Source organism: Rhinatrema bivittatum, chromosome 1 (genome assembly GCF_901001135.1).
Source record: "Rhinatrema bivittatum chromosome 1, aRhiBiv1.1, whole genome shotgun sequence".
Taxonomy (NCBI): domain Eukaryota; kingdom Metazoa; phylum Chordata; class Amphibia; order Gymnophiona; family Rhinatrematidae; genus Rhinatrema; species Rhinatrema bivittatum.
Genome location: NC_042615.1, coordinates 681,189,283 through 681,209,449, shown reverse-complemented (window position 1 = coordinate 681,209,449; position 20,167 = coordinate 681,189,283). Strand labels below are relative to the sequence as shown.

At 40.9% G+C, this 20,167-nt stretch overlaps 1 protein-coding gene across 2 annotated transcripts in view; it reads left to right on the top strand.

Moving 5' to 3' along the window:
* ZFYVE16 (zinc finger FYVE-type containing 16) overlaps nt 1–20,167 on the top strand; it is a 227,023-nt gene that overhangs the window by 83,670 nt on the left and 123,186 nt on the right. The window contains exons 5-6 of one of the 2 annotated variants that reach the window (XM_029574267.1): nt 6,819–6,992; nt 12,495–12,646. In XM_029574267.1, the coding sequence (XP_029430127.1) occupies nt 6,819–6,992; nt 12,495–12,646 (326 nt within the window). The remainder of the gene's footprint in view (nt 1–6,818; nt 6,993–12,494; nt 12,647–20,167) is intronic. The other variant, XM_029574278.1, reaches the window with a different exon arrangement.

The window sequence follows — 20,167 nt, the reverse complement described above, 5'->3', positions numbered from 1 at the left end:
AGCTTCTGTCAAGCAAGGAGTTGCAGCAAGTCCTCCTTCTGGAGCCAAGCTTCTTCATGCTCCCCAGGTAGCCACTTGAGTCTAGCTGTTTGCAAAACCTCTCCTTTGCAGAGTGATCAGAGTTCGGAGAGCTGGCATGCATCGAAGACAAAGCACAGGCACTCTGTTGAACCAGCCAGTGCATAGAAGAAACATAAGTACTATGATGCATCGGCACCATCGATGTCCCAAGCTCTGGCACCAATAAAAAGGAAATAAAAAAGATGCATGGAATGTCATAGCACATGGCACATCAGAGTTCCTGATGCAAGGTGTATTTGAGCACCTGATGCATTCCTCAAAGCATACTGTCAAAACATACATCGAAAACATCTTTGATACCACTCCATTGACGCATTCTGTGCCCACTACCACAACACACATGATGCACGTCGACTCTCTCTGCATCTGGGCTTTTTTCATCCTACCCAGACCTTTTGATGCATTCTATGGGTCCTACTCAATTATCTCCTCGATCACGCATTCAGTTACTTTTTCCCACCATTCCATATGTTCTTCATGAGAAAAGCTTGTTTTAGCACCTATTCTTCCTATCCTTTCTCATAAGTGCTATGCCCATGAAATCCTGCTGGATACTTTTTCCAGACAACTTTACACTTGCCTGGGAAGATTTACTCCATCGCCTGCCTTCAATTGCCAGTACTTTGCCTCTCTCGCAGCTCTTGACTTAAGGCTTATGCTTGAAGTCCCCAGAGCCTATTTGTTCCCCTGTCTTCCAGTAAGTCTCAGATAGTGGAAAGAGACCCCATCTTGGTCTTAGAAGACTTTCCTCCTCAGATACGGGCTCACAGGACCCATCCCTTTGTGGATGGGTCCTGTGAGCCCGTATCTGAGGGCTCACAGGGCTCTGAGGGCTCACAGGGTTCCATCATGGAAGCTTCTGTGCTTCCATGATGGAACCCTTCCCTCCCTTCTTGCAAGCTATCCCAACACTTCACACCCATGTTGCTTCAACATCCTCTCTAGCTAGTGTCATGCCCTGAGCACGTCTGATACTTATGTCCTCTTCCTCAGGGGCAACAGATTCCTCCAGATTAGAGGACCAACCTCCACCCTTGTTGTACGTAGATCAAGCCCAGTACCCTCCTGGCTTGCTGAAGTCTTCTTACTACTCTTGGTCGAGTGCTCCATCACCAGGGGAAACACCAGGAAGCTCCATGAATATCCCCTCAGACACATCACTGTTCCTGTTGGATCATACATCTCCACTGGAGGATCTCTTGTACTCATAATTTATCAAGAAGATGGGTACAATGCCCAAGATTGAGGTACACAAGGAGTCCAATCTCTGAAGTTATGGGGCTGTTGAGAATTCTTGATATTCCCTCTGAACCAACCACTTTACCTATGCATGCTGTTTTGGATACAGTACAAATGTGTATATAGGAAACCTCTAGCTTGGGAACACAGCATCCAGGAAGCTCGATTTGAAATATTGACTGAAAAAATCCCCGGGATTTGGAGTGGTGCAGCATCCTCATCAACTGGTGGAAATTGAATCAGCCTTTAAGAAGGTTAAGACGACCTGTTTGCACTCTAATTCCCAACCTGAGAAGGATCATCGCATCCTTGCAATTTTGGAAAGAAGATATTCCAAGAAACCATTTTACTGGCCCACATTGTGCACCACCAGTTTTACATGGTGCAATAAATCCATGAATGAAACCATTCACACATTCCAACTCCAGCAAACAGTTTCATCTCCACCTCTGCTGGACCTGGAAGAAGCTGTGCGACATCTCCTTCACTCAGCCTACAAGTCCTTCGATATGGCAGTAAGAACTTCTGCAGCATCTATCTGGGCACACCTCATAGGGTAGCTCAGAGTGAGTAGTATTAGAGAAAACATTCTTGAAAAGCTTGCTGACTTAACTTGTCTGGGTGACAGGCTATTTGGGGAGAAGCTGCAGGAAACACTTTCATAAATCAAAGAACAATGTGGTGGTTCAGTCCCTGTGTGCCGCTCTAGAACCACATCCTCCTACCAGATGCCCCTTCTCCTCATATAAGCATACTTATTAACTTAGGTGCTTTTATCGCCCCTTCCATCAATATCAACTACTTCCATTATCAACACCAGTAGCTTCCACCATGCTCCTGCCAGTGGGTTACCATCAACAGAAGGCGCCCCAGAAGACTTGGAGGAGGCAGTTACTGATATATAGTCACTGATTATATTTCTCCTAGCTACCCTACTCTATTGCATCTCCATTGGTCTCTAACCAGCTTTCTCAACTCTACCTGGAGGTCAAGAGTCTTCTCAGGTAATGTGCGATAGAGAAGGTACCATCTTGCCCATCTCACTGGAGATTTTATTCCCATTACTTCTAATCCCCAATATATCTTGGATTTGGACAAATACCCTTGGGAGAAGTTTAAAATGAACTTGCTGGGCACAATCTTCTCCTTCATTCAACAGGAAGATTGGATGTGCTCTCTGAACTTCAAGGAGGCCTATGTTCACACCCTAAACACCCATCATTTTGGTGCTACCTTCATTTCCAAGTGGATTCTACCCATTACTTAGTACAAAGTTTTTCCATTTGGGTTCTCAGTGGCTCCCTGAATTACTTTGCAGTGGTAGCCGCCCACCTTGGATGCCAAGGGATACAGATTTTCCCTTTATCTGGCGACTGGCTCATTACCTCAATGTTGGAGGATGGTGTGATACAGCCTGAGAGTCCACAATCTATCTCTTTCAGTTGTTGGGTTTTCTCATCAACTTTGAAAAATCCAATCTGGTACCAATTCAGTGCTTGTAATTCATTGGAGCACTGATTCTTTACTATTGGACTGGGTACAAGTACTAACCCATCTCACCAGGAACCTTTGATTGTCGCAGTCCCCTCTTAACCTGCCAAATTCTAGTGCTCTCAGCCTGCCAAATTCTAGTAGGCTACATGGTAGCTGTGATCCATGTAGTCCCACTGATGCTGTCTTACACATTCATTGCTTACAATGGGGGTTGCAAACCCAATGGAACCAGCTCACACAGCTGCTAATCATGGGGGTGCGACTCATGCTGGAGATGAAACAGGAACTGTCATGGTGGTACAGCTGCAAGTCCTTCAGGATGGAGCTCCGCTTCGCCCACACTCTTTGTTGACAGATGCATCCACCATGGGCTGGGGTACTCACACTGGCTGTTGCCAAACACCGGGAACCTGGTTTTCTGTAGAGTGTCTCTTTCAGATCAACCTCCTCGAGCTGAGAGCTATCAGAAATGCCCTGCATGCCTTCACACACTTCAGGGGCAGAGTATCATGATTCAAATGGACAACCAGGTCGCCATGTTCTATGTAGACCTACAGGGTGACATAGGATCCTGGGCTCTATGTCACAAAACCCTACACATCTTGCAGTGGGAGATAATTACCACGCAATTCTTCAGGTCATGTATCTCCTTGGAGTGGCCAATACATTGGAGCATCTCAGCAGGACCTTCTACCCCCAAAAATTGTTGAAATAGTCATTTGTCAACCGGCTGTTTTACTTAATGGGGTTAACCATCACTAGACCTTTTCACGTCAGAACACAACCAAAAACTAGATCAGTTTTGCTCCAAACTTTGTAAGCTCTCACTGGATGGCTCACAGTACCTTCCTACTGCACTGGGGAACAGACCTTTGTGTATGCTTTTCCTCTGTTACACTTATTGCGAAGACACTGCAGAAACTTCTGTGGGACTGAGCCCACGTGATTCTCATTGCTCCAATATGGAGGGACAAGTTTGCTATGCATATCTCATGCGGCTATTGTCATGCCCTCCAATCCACCTCGATTTTAATCCATTCCTCCTCTCTGAGGAAGATGGCCATCTACTCCATCCAGTTCTGCAGTCTCTCAACTTCACATCACGGATGTTGAACACACTGTCTTAGCCGACCTGTCTCTGCCTAAGCAGATGGAAGATATTATGCTCTCTGCTAGAAAACAGTCTATTAGGCATAATTATTAATTTAAGTGGAAAAGATACTCCATGTGGTGGTCTACACATAAGCCGAACCTGTTCTCCTGTGAACCACGATATCTATTGTCTTATCTGTACCACTTGTCCAAGTCTGCCCTGGCCAAATCCTCAGGCAGAGTACACCTTAGTGCCATAGCAGCCTATCCTACTCCAGTGAACATTGGACCCATCTCAACGCATCCCTTTGTATTTAAGTTTATGAAGGGGTTCTTACAGGTCACACCGCCTATCTGCAGACCACCTCTGCCTTGGGATCTTAATATCATCCTTAATTATTTGAGAAAGCCGCTGTTCACACCTCTAGATTCAGCATCTCTCAAATATCTCACCTGGAAAATGATTTTTCTGGTGGCAGTTACTTCTGCCCGCCGAATAAATGAGATGTAGGCATCGGTTCATTATCCTCCATACCTGCAGGCTTTCCATGATAAAGTAGCGTTTCAAACTCATTCTGAGTTCCTGCCAGAAGTGATATCTGTGTTTCACCTAAATCAGTTGTTTTCTGCTAACTTTCTTTCCATAGCCGCATGCCCATGATGGTGAGAGAACTCTTCACACCTTAGACTGTAAGAGAATGTTTGCATGCTATAAAAGAAAAACTCAGACTTATAGAAAAAAATCTCAGCTCTTTGTCTCAATCGATGTAAATAGACTGTTTGTGGCTGTTTCCAAACAAACTTATCTAACTAATAACAGAATGCATCCAATACTGCTGCAGGACTTGATCTCCCAAACCCAGACCAGGCTCACCAAGTCTGGGCAATGGCCATTTTCATTGCTCGCTTGCGAGAAGTACATTTGGAAGACATTATGTAAAGTGTATAGTTTACTCTCCACAGTTGTGTCTGGGTTGTTTATACAGTAAATTTTTCACTGCAACCCTCAGCTTGGGGCTCCCATAAATCATGGATAATTCAGCCTGCTTATTGACGGAAAAAACAAGTTTGCTTACTGTAAACAGTGTTTTCCATAGCTTGCAGGATGAATTAGCCATGAAATGCCTGCTCTACTCCCTGGAGAGTCGACTATAAACCTACTTAGCTTTGACATTATCCGAGGAAGTGTCTGAGGCAACTCCTGCTGGGAACTCCTGCACATGCTCAGTAGAACTCAAAGCTCTACTAGCTTGGAGTGGCAAGTCCATTCAGTGCCACTAGATAACATCACCACAGATCACATCTAATTCATCCTGCTATCCATGACAAACATCGTTTATAGTAAGCGAACTTGCTTTTCATAAAAGCTGCTTTATGTAATTCCGTACTGGACAGTATATTTCCACAGGTAGGTCGTTTTGTATCTTGTAACTTTTTATTACATATAAACCAAAATTGGTAAATTACTGGTTATGTGAGAACAAAGGAAAGTTTGATTTGATATGCCCAAATTACAAGCTGCGTAAAATAACATTGATATGTAAGTAGATGGAAAGAGAAAACTACTATCCTTGTACTGTTGTACAACAAGTGTTAAAACCAGCGATTCCAGTGTCTTTGTCTTATACTTTAGACACTCTTAAAAATATATATATATTTAAAAGTGGCAATAGGAGTAGTAGTATTTGTGATGGTATATGTATATAGTATTGTCTCTGTACACTGTTAGAACCCATTTGGTTATTTGTTAATTTATATGCATTACCGAAAGTTCCATTGTTTCCCGTCACTCTTGTTGCCTTTTACTCAGCCTTTTCTTCATTATTGATCCCTTCCCGTAGCCCTGTTTTATGTATTTTCCTATTAAAATGAGTAGATTGGCTGCCATTAGTCTACTTCTGTGCTCTTAAAGTGAGTTAACCACAAACTAAATTCTCACAAATCCATTTTCCCCCACATAAAGCTGAGAGCTGTAAAAATGCAAACATACCACCTGGAGGCTAGCTCCACCCATTCAGAGTATCTTCTTACCTTTTAGACTCACTAGTGACTACATTCTGTAATATGAAGTTGTAAAAAAAACCAATCTAATAGTATGAGGCTGTGTAAATAGCCCTCCGAGAACTATGGTGTGTGTTCTTGTTGCGGAACTGGTTCAGAATAGTAAATCATGCAGGTTCTCAATTTGGAATAACAGAAATCAATGCAGTGAATATACAGGGGTCAATATTTAAAAGCTAGCCAGTTATCTGTTAACCAGATAAGACATATTTGGCTAACTTAGATGGGATATTCAGCAGCAATGCTATGCTACTGAATATCCCCGTAGAAATCACTACTTAGACGGATAAGTCATATCTATTTAAGTTTAAGTAAGACCTGCTCAGTAGCAGATGCAGCTGAATAAGTTATCCGTCTAAGGCTGAATATCACTACTTAGCTGGGTAACTTATCTGGCTAAGAAGGGCCACCCCGATCCACCCCTTGCCTGCCCACAATTTTTCCGCCTAACCAGATATCTAGATAAGTGACTTATCTGGCTATTTAGCGGCCTCTGAATATAACAGATATTCAGCAGCAGCTAGATAGCCAAATAAGTCTACCTAGTTATCCGGCTATCTGGCATCTGAATATCGACCTCACAGTGCATAGTTGTGCAGAAACCTATATAATTCCATTGTAAATTCAGGAGCACTTCTGTTCAACTAGAAGTATATTATTTGCTGATATTCTTAAGACAAAACTTCCACTGTTTATATAGCCTAAGTCTTTGAGTTATGATTTCTGTGGTTAAGTTTCCATTTCTGGGTCTGCTGTAGAAAATGAGTTTTAGATTGAGACAGCTATAGAGCATCTGTGAAACACCTGGGAGATGAAGAACTATGATTTTTTTTTTCTTTTCCTTCCTTTAGCACAGGCATTTGCAAGGATGATGAGCCCAACTGCTCCTAGCCCAAACCCCAATACCCCCTCTGAATATTCTGCTATTCCACCTTTGCATCAGGCCCAGGCGGCAGGCACATTTAACTCTCCTCCGCCTACTGTTATGGTGCCTGTCTCAATACTTAAACAACCAGGAGTTGAAGGTAATTCAAGCAAATTTGTTAGTTACAGTCTCTGATGATTTGGGTTTAGAAAAGGCTAATTTACAACTTGAACATATAGAAGTTTGTGAGAATAGTTGCATTTGAAGGCCACTTTTTGGGAATAGTCGCTGGCACACCATGCCCCCCAGACTTTGTTCAAACAAGTGGGGCAGGATTCCTGAATAGCTTGCATCCCCCTTCTCACATCCCTGATCGTCAGCTGGCCACTTGCTTAAATGCATTTCCAAGGTGGTGACCTGACAATATTAGCACAGATGAGTGTTGCCTATAGTATCTCTACAACCCACCTCAGCTATGGAATGGGTGTGTTTTGTATTTTTGCTTTGAAAGGGGTGGGGGAGATTGTTCTCATATTGCAAAGACAACACTCTGGCTGACTCAGTCCCATTAAGCGAGATTCGTGTGCATATTTTTTGTACAGCTCTGAATTTTGCAGAATGGAAACCATTGTGGTAAAATACCCTAAATTTTATAGGTATTATGTTTAAAAAAAAACAAACCAAAACTAAAAGAAATTAAACATGCAGTGAATGGCTATGCTTTTATATTTTTTTTCCCTAGTCTTTTACACTGAGTGAAGAGAAGCAGAAAAATCTGTGGGGAAGTGTTTATGCCAGATTTAACTGGTTTCTGTCCTAATATGGCGGTGTTAATAGGCTTCTACTGACTCTGTAACTGTGCATTACTCAACAAATGTTGTTAGGTCAGGAGGAGATTGAGTAAATACACTGGAGCAGGGCCATATTTTTTAGATGACAGGTGAAAGAACTTTCCTTGAATCCTTGAAACATTATTATTTATTACTGGTACCTAAATTAGTCATTGGACAGATGATGATTAAATGAGCTACTAAGCTGCAGCAGAGCTTGCATTGGGTATGGGATTTGCCCACAGAAAGGCATGAGTAAACTGAAATTGCAATTGCTGTATGAAATAAATATGATATATTTTCATGTGCACTATGAGGCCAATATTCAAAGGCTTTTAGCTGGATAACATGTGAGTTATTCAGGTTAATATCAATTTTTCAATATGGCAGTACTTATCCAGCTAAATTTGGGAGGGCGGTCTTGGCTAGGGGTATTCTGGAGTTGGGGATATGCCAGGAAATTTATCTGGTTAATTATGATATGAGTGGCTAGCTGAATACATTTTTCAGCTAGCTGTGGTTGGCCCCAGGACCAGGTCCAGAGTTATCCAGAAACATGTTCCCGGATAACGTTTAGGCGTAACTGGCTGTATACAAAAGAATATAGCCAGTTTAGTGGTGATAGTGTCTTAAAATAAAAGTGCCATGCAGGCTTGGTGGCCTGGTTCTCAGACCCCCCCCCTCCATCCAGTCTGAAAAATGGGCCCTAGTGGGCCAAGCCCTCCCCCTTCCTCCTTCCTCCATCCCCCAAACCCCTCCAAGTAAACTTTAAAAGTAGAAATGGCACAAGTCCACATGCCAGCCTCCCATCCCCTCACCTCTGGTTGGCCAAAGTAAGATTGGAATATCCCTTCTTCATCCTCCCTGCCCACGCACCCAGCACTTTACCAGATCCCTTTCAGGCCCCGGGATTGCTGTACACATGCACTGCTTCCGGCGGCCTCCAGCATTGCGTTGACAGCCATGCTGGAGGCAGAAACTTACCTGTATTGCTGTCAGGGAGGTAGTGTACAGTGATCCCAACAACTGAAAGAGGTTTGGTAAAGTGCCAGATGGGTAGAGCTGGGGGCATTCCAATCTTATTTTGGTCAACTGAGGGGGGGAGGCTGGACCTGTGCCATTTCTAATTTAAAGTTTACTTGGAAGGGTTGGGTGGGCTTGGCCTGGCAGGTCCCGTTTTTCAGACATTGGGTGGGGGTCAGGGAATTGCGCCACCAGGCCCGCACAGCACTCTTTATTTTAAGACACTATCGCCACTTAAACGGCTGCATTCTTTTGAATATAACTGGTTAAGTCTAAAGTTATCCAGCTACCTTTAGCCAGACAGCTTTAAAACCTAACCAGCTGTCTGACTAAAAGTAGCTGGAAAACTTTATTTGAAGAAATTCAGCAGAATATTTATCCCGACGAATATCCCTGATAGCTTATCCAGCTATCTATTGAACCTTTAGCTTGATAAGGTATCTGTTGTACAGATTTTGAAATATGACCTCTTTATTTCTGTAATAAAAAAAAACAAAAAACAAACCTAAATGTAACTTTGTTTAAAAAAAGAAAGCTGCACTAATAGCTGGTGCTGAGTAAACTTTTAGTTAATTGCACATAGGTAGGGTAATTTTAAAACATCCTGCATAACTTATGCTGCAGATATATGCAAAGGTTACTCTAATTTTCAAAACCAACCTAAGTGTGTAAGTTGGCTTTGAAAATGATCCCACCTGCTCTCTACACAAGATGCACACAAAATTTCCGTGCATGTGTAAATCCAAACCCCTTCCCAGCTCGGCCCCAGCAATGCCTCCGCTCAGTCCAAGCAAACTTGGGCACAAATGGGACCTATGCCCATGAAAGTTTGCCTGCATATCGAGCAGGCGATGTTGTAGACGGCCACTTTTGCGCAGACATCCCTATTGAAACTTACCCCCCCCCCCATAGGGCAGCTTGCAAAGGGATTTCTGCAGGCAAAAAGCATTTAAACTCACCCAAAACATCGTCCCTTCTGAATGCACATAAAAAGTACATGCATAGTTCTACAACCCCTATACTTTTCCCCTCATTTTAATGGAAGTTTTCCCAGGGTGAGGTTAGGTTCGGGAAGAAAAAGTATCTGCAGAAAACAGTTGCAAACCTTTATGGGTGCTTTTTCCTTTGGAATTTTTCCAAGTAAGCCTACATGCCTACTTTTACTTTGAAAATTGGTGCAAAGACCGTGGGTAAAAAGTTACCCCTGGGCTTTGTAGCTGCGAGAGAGTAAGAAACTTTACCCCCGCAGTACCTTTTTAAAGAGGATTAAAACCTGCCCCTGCCTTACGTTATGTATGGTCCAGGCCCTCTCAATGTAATAATACTCCAAACATTGCTTAAAAATACTCAGCTGCATTCTTTATTTTTCTCACCACTTTGCAGTTTTAATTAACCTGCACAGCACATCTGAATTTTTGGCAGGGAAGTCAAGTCAGAGAATTAGTGAACTGATCCAAAATAAATACCTAATTCATTCAAAGATGAAAAGATTGCCTCAGTGTGATGTAGATTTTTACCATTTGGGGAAAAAAAAAGTTCTGACTTTTAAAAATTCATTTTGATAAAATAAGGAATGAAATAGGATACAGATTTTTTTTTTTTGTATTCAAAACAAGGCGGACTTTAGTTGTCTTTCTATTTTTTTTTTTTCCTTTGCTGATGTCCCTATTGTGCATTAGGGACCAGCAGAAAAAAAATATGAGGCTGGAAGGGCGCTGCATCTTTCAGTGGAAGCTTTGTAACTGAAATATTATGTAGCTTAATAGTTGAAAAGGCCAGTCAAAAATAACAGGCTTACATGGCCTCCCTAGTGCATGCTGAGGTCCCAATTCTCCTCACCTTTCTCTTCCACTTTATCTTTCCTCTGGGCAGTGCAGGCCATATCAGCCTCCACATCTGTTTTATTTTGTTCCTCCACTAGCCCATGCTTCTACCACCACAGCTGTTATCTGTCCTTTGGCCTGCTCTTACTGCTGCCCCTAACCCCTGCCAGCCATGAGAAAACCCTGTTGTCGCAGCCTGCTCTAGAACTGTTTTGTCTGCCCTCTAGCCTACATAAAAGGCCCCTGCACCACCATAGCCTCCGTGGGATGCCGCCAGCCGGAAACATATCTTGGTGTCACTGTAGCCCAAGAGTCTTTCGAACACAATGTGCACATGCATGTCCCCCTGCCCACACATGTGCAGACTAGTGGGTGAAACTTTCAAACACCATGGGGAACATAAAGCAGTAAAACTGCCTTTTCTTTATGGTGCAGACATGGCCAGCTCCGGTCCTCAAGAGCTGGAGGAAATATATTCTTCAAGCCACTATACATCTCCTTGAATTTCTGGCACAAAGTGCAACGTCTGCTTTTATGCTATTTTGTAAAATATATGGCGGGGGACTGAATGGGGTGGGTGATAGATAACATGATTGGTTATCAGGGATGGACAATAACCTGATTGTTGGGGGTGGGTGATATCCTGATTATTGTACACTGCTTAAACGTTTTCATATTAGGTGATATATCAAATTAAATGAATACATAAAATAAATAACTCCCATCCAATCCTGCAGTGGCTAGAACTTCCCTATAAATTTTAGGGACCACAACTTCCTTGTAGGTATCCTCATTTAGAACTCCCCCGGTTTCATCTGATATTGCCTGAGTATGCTTTCTGGAGAACCTATACTGGTGATCACTGCTTCATTTCTATCAGGGACCATATTGGAGACACTACCTCATCTCCACATGCTCTTCATTGACACCAGGCAGGCATCATGTGTACACTGTAGCACTCGTCCCTTCAATAGAGCACACATCTATCACCGCTCAGTACGTTAGTCTCTCATGACCCTCCTATTCCAGTCAACCAAGCTGTATCTATTCAATTCTGCCAGTGAGACTCCTTCAAATATCTACTAGCCAAGGCTGAGAATCAAGAAGTGGGGAGCTTGCCTCTAGGCTTAAACAGCCTTCGCAGCTTATGTTCTTTTACCTGGGTTATACCTTTATAAAAAGGTAAAGAAAAAAGGCTAAGAAGAGAAGAGAAAAATATAGACTGATGGGTTAGGGGAAGTGAAGAGGTTGAGAGATAGGGATAGAAGGAAAAGAAATAGGAGCAGCAAGAAACAGTTTTATAGGTTTAATGGGACCTACATGGCTATTCCTCTTCAGGCTGGAGAAAATATGTTTGCCAGCAGGTAGATACGTAATATACAGGAGGCTTCTGAGAAATCTCTCAACAGGGGATAGAGTTGTTTTGAGTTGGGTGGGGGGGTGGATATGGAATGTCTGTGGATACTACTTTTTTTTTTTTTAAACATAGTCTGAATATTTTTGTGCAGCACCTCCCAAATATCTGGAAAAATAAATTTTGAATAGCATTTTTTAGCACAGCAAAAAAAAAAAGTACCCATTCACTTTCTGATATTTACCTAGGACTTGCTTTCTGAATTTGGTAGGATCAAGGCCTGTAAGTTAGCACATGTCAGAGTAAGATTTTAACTCAGATTTATTTATTTATCTTGGTAGGTGGGAAGAGAATAGATATTTGGACAGATATTTACATCATTAAAAGTTTATTCCACATTCCAAATGTGTTTTGAAGCGATGGTGTGGCATGTCACTACATTCAGAAGGCTGATTTTTGGCTATAAATGGTATCTGGTGCAACATCTATATCTGCAAAATCAGTGTCTAATTTGTGTTCTTTGAAATTAATATTTCTTGTTCAAAGCAAAAGTATTTGAATTATGTCAATCCTTTTTGCTAATAAAATCCTACAGTGATATTAACTTGTATGCTTTTTTTCATCCACCTTAGTTACGTGTCCAAAAGAACAGAAGAGGGTGTGGTTTGCTGACGGTATTTTGCCTAATGGTGAAGTTGCAGATACAACAAAATTGTCAACAGGCATCAAAAGATCCTCACAAGATGTCAGTCCAGTGAGCCCTGTCATACCGGAGTCACCAATGGTAAGGTCATGATGCACAGGCCTGCACACTCATTTTTCCTGATTAAAGGGGTGGGGGGGAGTAGGAAAAGGGGGTTGGACACCTGATTGCACTTTTCACTCAGCTTTTCACTCAGCTTTGTTAACCAAGCTATTCTGAAACTAAATTATCATGCTATTTTAATTAGACAGAGAAGCCAGTATTCAGAGCCTTTTAACCAGATAACTCACAAGTTATCCAGCTAAATGGTGAGTTTTAAATACTCCATGTACTTATCATGCCAACCTTTAGCCAGATAAATGATTATCTGGCTAAGATTTAAACCAAATAAGTAAGGGGCATGTTGCAAGTGTTCCAGGGCAGGGACAAGTTAGCTGAATGACTTAACCAGCTAACTCAAATATTTGGAGTTAGCCAAATAAGTTATTTAGCTATCTCCAGATGCAGCAGAGAACAAGTGATGCAGCTTCATAAGCGCCCTACCCTGCTGGACTGAGGCCCTTGAAACTTAGCTTTTTAAAGATGAATAATGAGGGGTTTGGGCTTGGCCTGGCAGGAGAGGTCTTTTATCCCTTTTAGTGGAGGGGAGGGAGTATAGGGTCACTAGGCCCACACTACTTTTTTTTTTCCAGCTTTTTGCCATTTAACCGACTTTAATCTTCAAATATTGCAAGTTAAGTTTAAAATTATCCAGCTACATGAGGCCAGTTAACTTTAAACCTAACCAGCAATATTCTGAAGATATCCAGTTAGCTTTAACATACTTAATGTCATCAGTATAATGGAGTTTCTTTTTGAGGGAACTGGGATTTTTTACTTCATTTCTAATTTTGTTTATAAATCTAAATAGAAATTTAACAACATAAGGTTTATAACTAAACATATACTTTAAGGAGAAAATTTTACACACATTTTTTCCTTTACTATAATTTATTTATTTATTTGACGGTTTTATATACCAACATTCATTAGGGACATCACATCGGTTTACAATAAACAAGAAACTACACTTAAAAGGCGCTTGACAGGTAACATGAAAACAAGTACATACAATGCCATGAACAATATATATATATATGTATGTATGAATATATATGAGGATTTAAATGAGGAGAATAAATATACAAGGAACTATTTACACAGTCTTTGTAGGTGGTTATTCATGTCTAAGATACACCATGCAATCTGTGATTTTTATGGAAGACCATGAGACATCTTATGAATAGATATAAATGGTGCTGACCAGCTAGCATAAGTAAACTGTGGAATTGACTTTTAAGAAAAAGGCTCATGTATTCCATCAGGAATACATGAGCCTTTTCCTGAATAAGAACAGAACAGGTCTTTTTATTAAAAGACCAATCAAATGGACGTTTTTAGTGATATGACCTCTGGGCCTAATACATCTTCTTCCTCTTGGCAGTAGACTTTCACTGTACAATGTCCTACCGAAAGGGTTCAGTAGCACCTGTAGAACTGTTTGCAAACTAAGGAGAGGAAATGCAGAGCCTGCTGTAGAACAGCAGGCTTGGGGCCTTAGTGGACTTGATTTACATTGGCCTGCACTACACTTGAGCCTCTGTGGTCACTATTTCAGCTTCATCCTTATTACTTGTTCGTGTACATATTGCCTTAAATCAGGGAGTTGTGCAGCAAATTACATACAGGTACAATGAATCTGTTCCCTAGAGAGTTTGTAATCTAGGTGGGTTCCTGAGACAACAGGACCTAAAGTGACTTGTCCAAGGTGACGAGTCTCAGTGGCAGAGGCAGGATTGAAGCCAGGTCTCTTAATTCTCAAATCATGATTCTAACCATTAGGCCACGCCTCTCTCATGTGGTAAGGCTCTCTGGGGTTGCCATGTTGAAATCAGAGAAACTTACATTAAAACTATGAGTAAAGTCTTAGGGCCTTGGATTTTTTGAGTGCGCTCTATTTTTTGACAGTCCTAGGTTGTCACTTTGTTGGAGGAAAGGATAGAACAAGCCACTTTGGGCATACTTTTAACAAGATCCATTTTAGGGATCTGCTTGTTTAAGGCAGGGCCCCTCTATGAGCCTTCTGTCTTCCTTGGAATCATAGGATCAGGGCAGACTCATCAAATCAATTCTTGTCTCTCTCTTAAACACCGGCATTGAGAATATCACTAGGTCACTAGACTATCTAGTTTGCACATTTCAGCAAAGGATTGAATTGTTCAGGGCATTCCTCCCAAATCGTTTCCCTAAGGACAAATAAAAGGTGGTACCCTGGCAAATAAGGGGGAGGGGCATACTCCACGGGACCAGGCTTCTGAAACTGGATCCTTCTGCCTATGGTGTAGTGGTAGTGCATTGAGCAGAAGAATCTGGTAAACCTCCAAAACTTGAGAAATTCCAATTCCTTTCAGAATACTTGTTTCCTTTTCTCTTGGCCAAGAAGTGGTGCAGTGGCTTAGTGAAGTGAGTTAAAGGTTAAACCCATACAAGAGGGTAAGCATCTTAAGAGGAAGCAAACACCCACTGCTTTCAAACCATGCTATGATCCCTCCATTCCTCAAAACCCCTCACTGGACCCTATCTGCCCTGCTAACTGTTGGCCCATCTCCTCCTTGCTTGCGTTTAGATTACGAGAACATGCAGTTCTCCTCCACTGTCTTGAGTTCCTTTCATCACAAGCCATTCTCAATCCATTCTAATCTTATCTATCGCCTTCTCCTTCACTGCCAACTCCTAAGTGTGCTTTCCATCTTGCTAGTCTGTATGCTTTCTGAATTAGTGAGTCGTGCTCTCTCTCAGGCCTTTTCAAATCCACTAAAATTCCACCTTTTTGAGACTGCTTTTAAATCGGAACCCCTGATTATCCTGCTCATAGCCTTATTGATTTTAACCTTTTTCTTAATAAATGACATTTCCAAATTCTTTTACCCTGTATGTTTGTCTTGATTAGATTGAAAGCTCTGTAGAGCAAGGGACTGTTTTATTGACTATTTTAAAGTGCTTCTAATTGCTGAGTAGTGCTATAGAAGTGATGATTAGTAGTAGATTGGAAAAATCCGATGTGCCAGGTCACTCAGGCCTCTAAATTTGATTCTGCCTGTGGGGAAGGAGCAATGGGTGAGGAGCTGGGTCTGGGTAGGTAGGAGAACAGGTGCCACAGGCTGATCACCAAAGAGGAGAGGCTGAAGGGGACAGAAGAGAATGGGGGAGAAAGTCTTGAGGGTAGAATAAAAATAGTCAAATGACCAGGAAATTTCCATGGTTTTTTGGAAAGGCAAAAGTCTTTTACAGTGCATATGTGGCAGTTTTCACTTTGCAGCGTCTCTGAAGCTTCCCTCTTTTTTGGCCATTGAGACCATCGTCTCCACAATGAATAGTCTTCTGAAGAAATGGGATTTTTTCCTTCTTTCCTCTGGCTGTTTTAGAAATTTCTTAGTTATTTTTGGGGCGGAGGGGGGGGAGTTTTGGCAGTTTTGTTGAGGCAACCCACAGGATTTTTCTTCAACATAGCAATGCTTGTCTATTTTTAGGCAGTCTTTACCGTAAGTAGGGAATGTTTGTTTTGGGCTTTTTTTGTATGTCAATCAGTTTCTCTGTGTCCTTTTCCAGCTTGCTTGAGTAACTTTCATGAAATTTGGAAAATAAGGGCACATATATCGACTCTATCGGATGCAGCAAGATGGCATCTATTCCCACATCCTTACATTTTCTTAAAAAATGATAATATAACTGCCTTATAAATATTTCAGAATTACATTCCGAGCAGCATAGGGAAAATTAGAGACCTAAGAACATCTGTGATATATATGGCTGACCATGTAATGTGATATTACAGAGAACTGGGCTGCCCTATTTGAGAGAGAAGCTCTCAGACGCACTCCTTTCTTCCCAGCAGGCTTTACTTGGCACTACCTTTGTGTAAAATATGGCAGAAATCTATGTTGCGTCATACAGTTGTGGAGTGGATTTCCTCTCTCTGTTGAGGTTAAATAAACAGAATTAGTTGTATGCAAAAGTTTAGGCTCGCCTGGTCATATTTTTCATTGGATCTGTAAGTAAACAGAAACTGAAGCAATCCCCTACATGGGAACAAAGTTAAACACATCTTTCTGCAGTTTTTAATGAAAAATTACTATTTTATATGCTGATTTTAAAAGATTGAAGGCAATAAAAAAACAAAAAGTGGCATGTACAAAATTTTGGACACTCTTTTTTAGTCAGTACTTTGTAACACTTCCTTTAGCAGAAATAACAGCTTCCAAACATTTTCTGTAGCCATCTAAGAGTCTTTCTAGTCCTGCTTTTGGACTTCTTTCTCACTCTTCTAATTCAGACACTCCCCATAGATTCTCAATAATAATCAATCTGGGTACTCTTAAGGCCATTCACAACCTTTATGGTTGGTTTGACATATGTTTTGGATTGTTGTCTTGTTAAAATATCCAACCTTTTCTCATCTTCAGTTTCTTCACTGATTGTGGGACATTAACTTCTAGGATATTTCAAAACATTTCAGGTTTATCAAGATTTTGATTTGCATACTTTAGATGAGTTTGTAGAAGAGCTTTCTTTCTGACAATTCTCCCATGCAGAACATTATTGTATAAACACCCCTGTATTTTAGGAACTACTCCATTGTCAGCTAAACTTTTCAGCAGGTTGATTGCAGTGATCTGTGGATTCTGTTTTATAGATCTGACCAGTTTTTGGGCAGTTCTCAGATTTGTCTTGTTTTCCAGATGTTGCCTTGACTTCACAGTTCCATCTAACTTCCATGTCTGAATAATGTTTCTGATAATTGAGATTGCTATCTGGAAGTGGTTGGAGATTTTTTTTTTTTTTAATTTTTTTTTTTTATAATCTTCCCCCTGCTTTGTAAGTATTAATTATCTTTTTCAAATCTCAGCTGCTTTGAGGACCCCACAATTGTTGAAAGTAGTCCAGAACAACAATCATAACCAAAGAGGTTAGAAAGATTAGAGCATTTGTTCAACTGTGCAAATTGCTTTACCTGACTAATTGAAGACCTAACAAGCCAATCAACCTCTTGAGATTTATTTACAATTTTAAAATTAGAGTAATTAATCAACTGGAAGGGTATTTTTTTTTAATTTTCAGTGTTTTAAAATCATCAAATGGTAATTGTGCATTAAATATTGAAGAAAGCTGTGATACATAAATTTGTAGTATATAGAAGTTATCAGCTTCTGTTCACTTAGAGATTTATTGAAACATGCAACTTGACCAAGGGTGCTTGAACTTTTGCATACAACTGTATCTTGCTTTTAGAAAGAAACGGAATAATTTTCGCCAGTGGATTGCTTTTGCAGATAGGTCAAGTGGATGTACCTGCAAGTTGATACGTTTTTATAGTTTGATTAAATTGTTTTGTTTTTATTTGTATTGTTGTGTGATTTTATTGAACACCACATTGGGCAGCTTGAATTGGCTGGTAAGGCAGTTAAGAAATGTGTTAAAGTATTTATGTAATGTCTGATATTTAATGTGATTCCATATTGTTATATCTCTCCACTGGGTTCCCAAATTTTGTGAAATAGACATACAATTAATCTTTTCAGCCATAATTGCTTCATTTCAATACATGATATACATACCAGGCTCCACCAATAATGAACATCCATAAAGGTAATAACTTTCCAGTTGACCATTAAAACCTTCATGGCCAATGATGGTAACATGTTGATCAGGCCTTTTGTCTGTGTGTGTGTGTGGGGGGGGGGTGGGGGTGTAGACCATAACAGTGTGGACCGCAGAATAACCACTTGGGGAGAAATGTCCAATAGAAGAGAGAATCGTCTGGACACTATTCACACTGATACCCAGAAACTGAGAAGAACTAGACAGAAATATAACATGTTCCAAATGACCAGCAGCATCTTACAGTGTGAACAAATGTTGGATGAGTCCTTTCGGAACTTAGTTTTAATGGAGTCCAGAGAGTCCAATGAGCTACAAAATAGTGATTATAACATCGGTACGGAATGTAAAGGGGAGACATTTTGACCAACTTAATCACCACTGATCCATTGACAAGACCATATCTAAATCTTCCTTCCATATTTTTCTGTGCCCATACAGCTGATCAGTAATCCTTCACCTAACACCTTATAAAAACTGGAGACCATGTGGAGTTCATTTCTTCATCTGATTCCATATGAGTATGTATTATGTCTGTGGAACTTACATGTGTAAATTGACCAGTAATAAAGTTACACAAGTAAGTTGAGAAAAAGTGGATGATAGCTGATGGAACTTGGCAAGGATATACATTCAAGCACTCCACTTTTCAAACATACACTTCCTCCCTCTGTTAGAGCAGCACTGGAGGTGCGTGGAAGGGAAGGGTCTGGCGATACATAAAAAAATAAATAAATGAAAATATGTAGCCAGATAACTTTAGGCTAGTATATTCAGCGGGATGTTTCTCCCGGGCTACGATGAGACCTATTAAAATGGATAGTAAGCTTCCTTCCACTGAATTAGCAAATTATCACCCAGTTTTGAACTTGCCAACAGTGGCAAAAATTTTAGAAAAGATAGAGCAGCTAGAGAATTTTGTAGGTGAGAGCCAGTTATTAAACCCAAATCAATTTGTATTTCATAGATATCAAAATACAGAGCATCTGCTTTTGAGTTTGATGGACACTCTGAGTAGTTTGGATCAGGGATGTGCAGGCATATTGATCCAGTTGGATCTGTCTGCAGCGTTTGATACAATTCATCCCAAGACTTTGAATACCTTTCCAAATATGGTCTGGGAGGCTCAGTGCTAAATTGGTTTCAGTCCTATCTAACAGATCAAACACAGAGGATACAGATAGGTGCCCTGTGCTCGACATAGCATCACATTCGATGAGGTGTGCCACAGGGGTCGGCACTTTCCTCAGTACTTTTTAATATATTTCTTTCCCCTTTGGCAACATTACTGCAGTCTCTAAATGTGAAGTTGTTAATATATGTGGATGATGTGCAGTTCTTTTTACTGCGACTGAGCTGCAAGCGTTAATCAGGATGGAAAGGGGCTGGCTGACAGATCACCAGTTGTTTTTAAATATTAAGAAAACTAAGATTATTTGGGTGAGAGAGGGATTTGAAAGATGGGTTCCTGTAGAAGCCGTATTGGCAGATGGATTATCTGTTCCTTTTCAAATGGAAGTAGAAAGTTTGGGAGTTTCTTTGGACTCTGTTGACAATGAAGCAGCAAATATGCTATGTATCAAAAGTAGTTTTTTACAAACTTAAAATGGTTAGACCACAAGATCTATAATTGCACTGGAGAAAGTAAAGAGAAGGATGACCGAAATGATAAATGGGATGGAATGGCTCCCCTATGAGAAAAGGCTAAAGAGCATAGGACTGTTCAGATTGGAGAAGAGACAGCTGAGAAGGGGATATGAAAGGACTTGAACAGGTTAATGTAAATTGGTTATTTACTCTCTCAGATAATAGAAGAACCAGGGGGCACTCCATGAAGTTAGCAAGTAGCTCATTTAAAACAAATTGAAGAAAATTATTTTTCACTCGGCGCATAGTTATGCTCTG